At 41.9% G+C, this 11454-nt stretch overlaps 1 protein-coding gene across 1 annotated transcript in view; it reads right to left on the bottom strand.

Moving 5' to 3' along the window:
• Positions 1-1228: 1228 nt before the first annotated feature.
• Positions 1229-11454, bottom strand: part of ACYP2 (acylphosphatase 2) — an 82695-nt gene continuing 72469 nt past the window's right edge. Inside the window, exon 4 of the mRNA XM_060249149.1 lies at positions 1229-1570. Coding sequence (XP_060105132.1) covers positions 1456-1570 — 115 coding nt within the window. The 3' untranslated portion in view covers positions 1229-1455. The remainder of the gene's footprint in view (positions 1571-11454) is intronic.

Genomic DNA, 11454 nt, shown 5'->3' with positions numbered 1-11454 from the left:
TAGAGTAGAAAGAAACTAACGAGAAAGAGTAATCGACACCTTCCCATACATTCCTGCTTGGGAGTGTGAGACATCTGGGGAAAGCAAGGACAAGATACTGATAACATTGTGAAAATGTAGACATTTATGATAGTTTATGTGTTGGAGAGCATTCCTAGCCCCCACCTTTGGGAACCCTTTGAAGTGTACCTTAAAAGAACTGTATCAATGTATTGTCTGTATCACTCTCAAGAACCTGTACCAAGAAAGCATATCAGTCTATCAATAAACGTAGTTTTGTATCTACTTGACTTATCATTGAAAACTGCATGCTTGACACTCTATAGCATTATATGATGCTGAAGTTCCTCCCTAGACCCTACCCTCCACAGGCTCTACCTTCTAAATCTTGAGGAATCCCAACCCAAAGTTGGCAACCATAAACATAATGGCAAATCTCTGCCTATAGTATACAATCTAAAGTGTGGGAAACAACAGAGGGGTATAAAGATCTCCACTCAGTCATGATGTTCCCAGGTTAGGGTTGCCAGCTCTGGGTTGGGAGTACCTGCAGATTTTGGGGTTGGTGCCTGAGAAAGGTGGGGTTTGGAGAGGAAAGGGATTTCAGTGGGTTATAATGCCATACAGTCCACCTTTCATTGCAGCCATTTTCTCCAAGTATGCTATCTCTTCCACTTGGAGATCAGCTGAAATCCCAGATCTCCAGCCACCACCTGAAGGTTTGCAACCCTATCACAGGGTGACCTTTAGCCAGATTCTTTCTCTCCACCTGGCCTAAGAAGTTTATTATGAAGGTAAAGTAGGTGGTGGGGGGGGAACCATCTACACCACCTTTTTGTTTGGGCCTGGCTTTTGGTGGCTGGGATGCACATAACTGTCTGGAAGGGGCTAAGAGATCCGCAAACATTATTTTAGCCTAATTTTAAGTCAATGTATGTGTGTTTTAAATTGCCACCTATTCTATGCCTTAAAGCAATAGAAGGACTGATAAACAGAGCAAGCAGCTAGAGGCAGGTTAGAAAGGTAAATAGCTAAGCAGCTAAACATGCATGCTAATGTGGGAAGTATTCCCAATCCTCAGGCCTCTGTCTGGTTCAGTTATGTGCATAGCAGTCCCTTTGAAATCAATGGATGCTTAATTAACATACTAGATTATGGATCAAGTCTGCTAATGTTGAAAAAGAGTTCCTGTATGCCTTTTTCAATAGTAAGAGACAGCGTTAATATGGGGAGAATTTTGTATTTCTAAATAAGACATTTTTAGCAACAAGAAAGCATTACTACTTTTTCTAATCCAGTTTGTTCCAGTTTCTCCCCACTGTAAATGAGGCAATTGTTACATTTCCTAGCATATAAGAAGGCTTCTCGAAAGTACAGATCCCACTTTAGGGAGACATGGAAATTGCGGTGCAACAGCAATGGCAATTTAAGACTCTATATTTTGCTTTTTTCCCATTAGTATCTAGTTGTAAACCCGGTGAAGTCCAGCTTTGGGATCTCCCTCTCATTGGAAAAGTCGGCCTTTTCAATGTGAGAGCTGGGGCTTCCAACACTGGACAGCCAGGCCTTCCTGTAAAGAGAAAAGAAGACGGGCAGATCAAGAATACTGTAATATTCATTGTGTAATATTCATTCTTCTGACACACTTAAGGGTGTTCTTTTCTACTTCTATAAAGTCGAACAGTCTTCTTCTGCAGTGCAGCGCAGGATGTTGTTTTCTAGCCAGATATTTTATGATAGGGTAGCAGCTCCTAAAATCATGCCTAAAGGAACTAGCACTGGAGCTGGTTGCAGATGTTAATCCCACGCAAACTCTGGTACAGCCTCAGAGAGTGGTGTTTTGTCATGGTGTGCTCCTGGCCATTGTGAGCTCTGATGGGATTTGCAAAAGGCTTTGAGGGGGAAGCCCTATGAAGGACATAGTGATAGATTCTTACACAGCAGCACCCTTTGTGCTATTTATCTGTATATAGGACAAGGAGAGCAAAACAAGCTCTCATGTTTCATGACCAGGAGGAAAAGCTGATCCACAAGGACAAAACTGTTTTTGATTGATATATTAAAATATTTATATCCACACCTTTTAGACTGGAGGTAGCTTGATAGAGGAGAGTATAAAACAACCACACATTCTTTGGGGGAAATCCACGATAAGACACACATAAAGCAATATAACATTCATAGTCACAGTAACATACTTGAGGCATAGGATTGCCAGTCAATGGCTAGCACCTGCTTGAAGACTGGGGGCGGGGGGAAAGAACAGGGACATGGTAACCATAAAATTTCTGCTTAATCCTAGAGTGGCGTATCAATTCCTGGTTTGCCATGAAAATGACATCATGCCCTCAGCACAACAGCATGTTGTTGTCTTATTTCCCCCCTCCTCCACCTACTGAGAGCCAGTGGGGGTTGGGGCTCACAGCAGGGAATCCCCATTGGGAGTGGGAACATGTCAGTCCTGCTAAGTTCTTATAATTGCTGTCAAGTTCATGAGGTATACTAATGTATCTCCTCACAGTTCATTCCACAAATATGTACAACTGAAAAATACCCTTCTTAATTTCGTGGGAAGGATTTTAAACAAAATAGAACCTACACATCATGATATGTGTGTGTTGGAGGAAGAGTTCACAAGAAGAGTGTCTTTTTCTGATGTATGCAAATACTAGACTGTGAGACCCTTTTTGGATCAGCACCAGTACCTTGAATTGGGTGTCTTCGTGGATACAACTAATGCCTGAACCTGCCTTATGCTAATCATTTTATTTCATTCGATTTATCATCACTGTTAGCATTGTCTACTCAGACTGCAGCAGCAGGTCTCATCTTCTATCTGATCCTCTTAAGTAGAGAGATGCAAAGGACTGAACCCAGGACCACCCCTCATGCCAAGCAGATGCTCCACCATTGAGCCACAGTCCCTCCCCATACAACAAAATAAACACTCTTAGTTTAATGGGGGGCTGCCAGTATTAAATAGGAAGGCCCCAAGCTGTCTGTTACTTACAGTGCATGTTCTTGTCTGCATAATATCTGAGATTCAGCCTCCCCTATCTCCACTTAAAAGTTCTATGGCTACAGGGAAAAGCTTTTGCATCACTTATTTCATAACTGGGTGCGACCCACCTTCTACTAAACCAATGTTTGCTTTGTACAATAGTCTGCATGAATGTAACTGATCCCTGTCTGCAAACGAAGATGCTCAGGGAATAAGATAGGTCTCAAAAATGGAATAAAGATAAATTATTGTTTATTGTTTATATGTTTGGAAGAGTCAACAACACAATAAATATCAAGTATCAGAAAGCCAACAAGAGTAAAATATGTGTTATGAAATTCAACAAGAGACACTAAAAGGTTAGAAAATGCCAAAATTCTGCTCAACCTTTTAAACAAACATCTAACTTATAAACATAATACATAATAAAACATGTTCCAGTGAACTATTACCTAAAGACAATGGTTAAATCTTGCGACAAAATTCTGCCCTATCTTAGTTAAACATCTTTGGGCATTACTTTGTATACATGTTGATACAGTATTTCATTATATTGTAGGGTTTTTACCCCAGTGTCTTTGTCCCCATGCCTTAGAATCATAGAATTGGAAGGGAATCTAGTCCAACCCCTTGCACAATGCAGGAACTTCACAAATACCTCCCCCCACATCCCCAGTGACCCCTGTTCTGTGATCAGAAGATGGCAAAAAAATTCCAGGATTTCTGTCCAAACTGGCCTGGAGAAAAATTGCTGCCTAACCCCAGTGATGATCAGCATTTCCCTGGACACATAAGAAAGGACCACAAGCACTAAGCACTGATGGAACCCTTCCTACCCGCCTTCTCATGATCTGCCTAAGTTCACAGAATCAGTATTGCTGTCAGATGACCATCTAGCCCCAAGGAAAGAGAGCCCACCACTTCCCAAGGAAGCTTGTTCCGCAGAGGGACCACTCTGTCAGGAAGTTCTTCCTAATGTTTAGTTGGAAACTCTTTTTATTTAATTTCAACCCATTGGTTCTGGTCTGACCTTCTAGGGCAATAGAAAACAACTTCACACCATCCTCTCTATATGACAGCCCTTCAAATACTTGATGGTGATCATATCACCTCTCAGCCGCCTCCTCTCCAGGCTAAACATAACCCAGCTCCTTCAACCTTCCCTCATAGGACTTGGGTCTCCAGACCCATCATCATTTTTATTGCCCTCTTCTGGACACATTCCAGCTTGGTGTAGTGGTTAAGTGTGCAGACTCTTATCTGGGGGAACCGGGTTTGATTCCCCACTCCTTCATTTGCACCTGCTGGAATGGCCTTGAGTCAGCCATAGCTCTGGCAGAAGTTGTCCTTGAAAGGGCAGCTGCTGTGAGAGCCCTCTCCAGCCCCACCCACCTCACAGGGTGTCTGTTGTGGGGGAGGAAGGTAAAGAAGATTGTGAGTCGCTCTGAGACTCTTCGGAGTGGAGGGCGGGATATAAATCCAATATCTTCTTCTTCTTCTTAAATTGTGGTGCCCAAAACTGAACTCAATACTCTAGGTAAAGTCTAACCCAGAGCAGAGTAATGCCATACCATCACTTCATGTGATCTGGACATTATACTTCATTCTGATGATACAGCCCCAAATCACATTTGCCTTTTTACCTACCACATTACGCTGCTGACTCATGTTCAATGTATGGTCCACTAAGACCCCTAGATCCTATTTGCACATACTACTGCCAAGACAAGTCTCCCCCATCCTATAACCATGCATTGGATTTTTCCTACCTAAATGGAGAATTTTACATTTCTCCCTGTTAAAATTCATTTTATCAGTTTTAACCCAGTTTTCCAGCCTGTCAAGATCATCCTGTATCCTGTCTCTGTCTTCTACTGTATTTGCAACCCCTCCCAATTTAGTATAATCTGCAAATTTATGAAGTATTCCCTCTGAATAACATAGGACTTACCTCTGAGTAGACCTGTCTGGAATGTTCTCTTGCAGCGCAATCCTAAACAGAGTTACACTCATCTAAATCCAAACTAAGCCGATCAGTTCTCCATTAAGTTCTTAACCCTTTTTACAGCAATTGCAAGGTGATCACAGTTCAAATATGGTTTCTCTTATCTCCAGACTGTATGGTACACTTACAATAAATATTATAACAGCCTCTGACAATGGTATTTTTTTTAAAAAAACCTACAGTCTAACAATACATATAAAACACACCAAAAAGCACTGAGCTCACCCCCTGCTTTGGTTATTGGTTCTTTCCTCTGAACTCTCCACATTTGGCCTTCCTTTGAGACATCCATATTCACAAAAAGAAACCAAGGTTAAAAAGGAACTGACAATGTTGTCCTCTAGAGTGCAGAAGTCTTGATTGTTGAAGCAGAAGGCATCCATCTGCTAATGCTCAAGAGGTAAGATTATGTCTGCCTCTGCTACCCTATCATGGCAACCTAATTCACCCGTTTGGTAAAAATGGCTAGCTAGTGTTAAAGCTGTCATGTCTTCCCCTGAGCCACTCGTGGGAAGGGCGGGATATAAATTCTAAATAAAATAAATAAATAAATGTTCAAGGAATCTTATAATGTAACGCTATTTGAAGTTTAAAAACTATTAATGAATTAGGATACAAATATATTGCTGGACCCATAAATCTCTGAGAAACCCAGGAACCCATCAAGAGGTTAACAAGCTCTTTTTTTCAGAGAGGCTGAGAAAACAAATTGAGTCCCTGTGGAACTACCATGCATGGCAAGGTATGGTATGTCTGCTGAAATGCATTCAGCTTGGAAAGACCTGCCCCAGAAGAATTCCACACACCTCAAGAATTATATTTATTTGTTATTCTTCTCCTTTCCAGAAGCTTAGGGCAGCCTACGTGGTTCTCCTAAGATCTCTTTTTTGGAAACCGTAGACTTCAACATTTATTTATTTAGATATTAAACAGCCCTATTTTGCCAGATGCCTGGTTACATCATTATAAGATTCTCTTATGTTCTTATATGGTGAAACAATTACAAGCCCACTTAATTTTGATATCATCCATAACTTACCAACTTGGCCTCTAGTGGGGTGTACAGAAGTAAAGCAGCTCATTGATACTTTGAAGCCAGGGAAAGCCCCAGGCATTAACCTAATTCCACCAGAGCTATTTAAAATGAATGCAGAATTGTGGGCCCCAGTTTTGGCAGCTTTGTTTTCACAAATTGATCAGGGAAAATTTCCAAGGACTGGGGAGCAGCTATCATCATCCCCATATATAAAAAAGAAGATTCAAACAACTATAGGCCGATCAGCCTGTTGAGCGTAACAGGCAAGCTATATGCTAGACACTTACTGTGGAAATTTAGAGACTGGCTTGAGAACGATTTTTGCCTAGGTGAGGAACAGGTTGACTTCAGAGAAGGTTGTGCCTTATTAAACCACTGCATGCTGTTGGACCACTTGATTTTAAAATATTTCTCAAACTCAAGTGTGTCATTATATGCTGCATTTCTAGACCTGAAGTCAGCCTTTGACTCTATCTCTAGGACCATCCTATGGAATAAATTAAGAGCCACCAACATTGATAGACAGCTGTTATTTCTTATTCAGGCCCTTTATGATCAAGCAACCATCCGGGTCAAATATTCCCATCAAGGCTATTTGACAGATCCCATTTCCACCAACAAAGGGGTTAAGCAAGAATGCCTCCTGGCCCCCTACTTATTTAACTTCTATATCAATGATTTGCCGTCACATATAAATAAACCAGAATGCCACTCACCGAAGCTAGGTAACATATATGTCCTTTATGCTGATGATGCTGTTTTACTTTCAAGGACTTTTTTAGGCCTCAGAAAAGCCTTGAGATCTTTCACTCAATATTGCCTGGAAAACAATCTAGAGGTAAATTACACTAAAACCAAAGTAATGGCCTTTGGCAAAAAGACACCCAGATCACACCATTGGTACTTAAATTCTATTCCCATCGAACAAGTGTCATGCTTTAAGTACCTGGGGGTCATGTTTCAAGCAAATGGAAGAAGAACCACTAATATAAACATGATTACCTCAAATGCCAAAAGGAGTGCAGGGGGTGTCCAAAAATTCTACTGGGGCAAAGGGGGAAAATGCATAATTGCGGCCCTCAGATTAAGGCTAAATCTCTCTGCCAGCTAACATTTGGTGCCCCAATCAACATCACTACAAACTACAAAAAACTGGAGAGTGTTCAATCAAAATTTTTAAGAACAGTTCTCCAGGTACCCAAGGGCATTCCGAATGCATTAATTAGAATAGAAACTGGCATGATTACAGTAGAAGCGAGGCTTTGGATTTTGGCCATCCAGTTCTGGTTGAAACTTATTTTTTTCCCTAAGGGCTTGATCAGTTTAATTGTGCAAGATACCTTGGTCCCAAGATGGATTAGGGCCATAGGGGACAGAATGCATTATTACGGTCTTTCCAAACAATATCTCAGTTCTCTCACTTATGATAATGCTAGGGAGATAGTGAAACAGAGAATATTGGACGTTGTCAGACAAAACGACCTCAATAGCACAACCAAATGGCAAGCTCTGACAGAACCAATCAACAAGGTGACCCCGATGCCGTACCTTTACCGCTTAACAAACAATGAATACAGGAGAACGTTTACTCTTACGAGGTGGGACATTCTCCCTTCAGTGGTGGTGGAGGGGAGATACAAAAAGGTGCCATTCCAAGAATGATTATGTCCTTGCAGCTGCAATGATGGTATTGAATCTCTAGTCCCTGTCGTATTTGACTGTGAGGCTTATAATGATCATGAAGAAGTACTTCAATTTTCCACGGCCACACCTTTTACCAGTAGCCAAAAATTGCAACTCCTTAAGAATCTTCTTAGCGATAGGAACCCTGAGGTTACATACAAATTAGCAAAATTTGGCTGGCTTGCCAAAAGAATAAGGAAAACTCTAATGATGGAGTCAGGAAATGGCTAAACACCTTTGCCAATCTGTTGGCTGTAACTGCCATGTTTTGTTATATTTGTAGTTTTATAACAGTATTTTATGCCTTTTATGTATGATTTTATGGACAATCAGTTTTAATTTTGTATGATTTTACTGCTTTAAATGCTGGCTTAGGCAGTGAATAAATAATTTATTTATGAAGGGAAGAAACAAAGAGGTCTAGACAGGGTTTTTAGTTTATTCTTGGTTTTAACACTAATTTTACATTTTCAGTGTCAGTGTCTTAAAGTCTGTATTTGTATTTTATGTATATTTTAGATGGTATCATATTTTAGTGTATAATAATTATTGTATATTTATATCACCTTTTATTGGTTATGAATTGGACTTTTATGAATTGTTTGCTGGTCTATGACCGTTATAAATAAATAATTTATTTAGCTGCTTTTCTCAAAGGGACTGAAGGCAGATTACAGATCATGAGTCAGTACAATCAACAAAATGCATTAGGATTTCAGAAGTCTGGAATCACCTGACAAAACTGAAGCACATGTCCTAACACGACACGTTAAGTCAGGAGTGGCCAAACTGCGGCTCAGGAGCCGCATGTGGATCTTTCACACATATCATGCAGCTCTCAAAGCCCCCACGACCCCATCAGCCAGCTAGGAAAAGGCATTTCTCTCTTTAAATCACTTTTCCAAGCCAAGCCAGCCAATAGCTTGGAGAATGCATTTAAAGTTAAAGTTGCTTTCTTTTCACCCCTCCTTCCCTTCCTCATCTGATGTTCATGTCCTGCAGCTGTCAAACATCTGATGCTTAGTCTATGTGGTTTTTACGTTAAGCAAGTTTGGCCACTCCTGCATTAAGTGGTACAAAATTACATAATAGGATCCTACTTACAGTAAGCTATACACAACAGTATAGATCGCAGTCAATCATTTATTGAAATAAGTTTATAAACCATTTAGCACAGTGAACCCTATTACTTGTGCAGAGAGGCCCTCTTGAGTAAATCCAGTTGTGCATAGTTTGTGGAAATTCATGGGAGTGGGAGTGTTCCCTTGACCTCCTCAGGCAGGCCATTCCACAAGATGGGGGCCACAAAAGAGGAGGCAGATGTATTTGCAGTTGCTGATTTTGCTCATTTTCAGGTTGGCACCTACAGAAGCTCCTGCTGACATGAGCAAAATTGTCATAGTGGAGCTTTGAGAGTGTGACACAGCAGTGTGATCACCACCCACTTCATTGTGTGATCTCTTCTCCTCCTAACCTTGTGACAAAAGAAGAGAGAGAGCTGTGATTCACAATTCCTTGGCACAGTTCTACAGCACACGCTGCAAAAACAATTAGCACCAAGTACATGAAAGAAAGGTATACTTAGAAGCTGGTGCCCCACGCAAGGAGCTATACATATTGCAAGACAATTATCTTACACATTACTCAGAGATCCCTGTGGCTAAGTTGAGTTGTTTTTAAAAACAAAGTCATCCTTCAACAGCACAAAACAAGTTCCATGATGGAATATCCTTCATTTATTGCAACTATCCCATATATACCCAATTCCTCAGAGTGTGCATAACAAAACACAACGATCTATAGATAACAAAGCAAATTCCCAATGTTTTGTCACAAATTAAGGCATGGCCAAGAAACAGAATCCTGCTGGTTCTCAGTGGCTCCTACTCATTTTTAGGGATGAATTCTACCGATTGCAAGAGGCAGTGTTATGTGAGGAATGGATAAAATATGGTTCTCCTCCTACTGACAAGTAACTGAGTTCCCCAGGCACAGACTCACTAGCCCTGTATACACAATGAAAGGATTAGGACCAAGTGGGCTAGGCTCATCCCTCTGCGAACCAGTGCTGTGGCCTTGCTACCTACCTACACATGTTTGGTATAGTGGTTAAGTGCATGGACTCTTATCTGGGAGAATCGGGTTTGATTCCCCACTCCTCCACTTACACCTGCTGGAGTGGCCTTGGGTTAGCCATAACTCTGGCAGAGGTTGTCCTTGAAAGGGCAGCTGCTGTGAAAGCCCTCTCAGCCCCACCCACCTCACAGGGTGTCTGTTGTCAGGGGAGAAGATATAGGAACATAAGAACATAAGAGAAGCCATGTTGGATCAGGCCAATGGCCCATCAAGTCCAACACTCTGTGTCACACAGTGGCAAAAAATTTTATATACACACATACACTGTGGCTAATAGCCACTGATGGACCTGTGCTCCATATTTTTATCTAAACCCTTCTTGAAGGTGGCTATACTTGTGGAGTTTGTAAGTCGCTCTGAGTCTCTGATCCAGAGAGAAGGGCGGGGCATAAATCTGCAATTCTTCTCCTTCTCTTATACAGGCACAGTGCGAACACACATTTATTTATTTTATTAGGTATTATTTAATTTCTACTCCTCTGGCATCTGCGACATAATTAGCAAGTCCCAAGGGACTCTAATTATGTGTAGCTGTAGATGAAACAGTACTAAGCAAATGGGTGGTTGAGAAAATCCACCATGAGAGAATAAAGCAGAATAAAGTAGAACAGGGATGACCAACATGGATAGATTGCCACCACCTCAGGAGGACCATCTCTATTTTACAGGCCCTGTGGAACTGTATTAAGTCTCGCAGGGCTCAGATCTCACCTGGGAGAGTGTTCCACCAGGCCAGCGCCACAGCCAAAAAGGCTCTGGCTCTGGTTGAGGCTAGGCAGACATCTTTTGGGCTGGGGATCACCAGCAGATGTCCCTTCAAGGGACATATTGAGTGAGATGGTCCTGTAGATATGTTAGTTCCAGTCCATATAGGGCTTGGAATGTTAAAACCAAGACCTTGAACTTGACCAGAATTCAACTGGAAGCCAGTGCAGCTGACTCAGTATCAGATCTATACGTACTCTTAATGGTGTCCCCTTAAGGATATGCGCTGCTGCGTTCTTGATCAGCTGCAGTTACTGGGTCAGTCTTAAGGGTAGCCCTGCATAAATTACAGTAATCCAATCTGGAGTTGACCATTGTATAAATTACTGTGGCCAGGTGCAGTGGGGGGAGAGAGGTAGGAGACCAGATGCCTGACCTGCTGAAAATGAAAAAAATGCAGATCTGGCAACCGCTGTGATCTTGGCCTCCACTGAAAGTGTGGCATCCAAGACAACCTGTACATGCATTGGCCGCATCTCCATGTTCAGGAATGTCTGAATATTAGCACTCCTGAATAAGGGGACGAGCACCTACACATGTGTAGTTTGTATGCACATAGGCACTGCTCCTACGAGCTGAAGGCACAGAGGGATAGGTGCTTGTTCACAGGTGGGGGCAGGATCAACACACGTGGTCTAGGGTTGCCAGCTCTGGCTGGGGAAATATGTGGGTCTGGGGAGGGGAGGGACCTCAGTGGAGTGTAATGCCAAAGAGTCCACCCTCCAAAGCAGCCATTTTCTCCAGGGAAACTGACCTCTGTAGTCTGGAAATCAGTTGTAAGAGTGGGAAATCCCCAAGCCCCACTTGGAGGTTGGCAACCCTAATGTG

The sequence above is a fragment of the Heteronotia binoei genome, chromosome 1, assembly GCF_032191835.1.
Source record: "Heteronotia binoei isolate CCM8104 ecotype False Entrance Well chromosome 1, APGP_CSIRO_Hbin_v1, whole genome shotgun sequence".
Taxonomy (NCBI): domain Eukaryota; kingdom Metazoa; phylum Chordata; class Lepidosauria; order Squamata; family Gekkonidae; genus Heteronotia; species Heteronotia binoei.
This window is presented reverse-complemented; position numbering and strand designations above follow the sequence as displayed.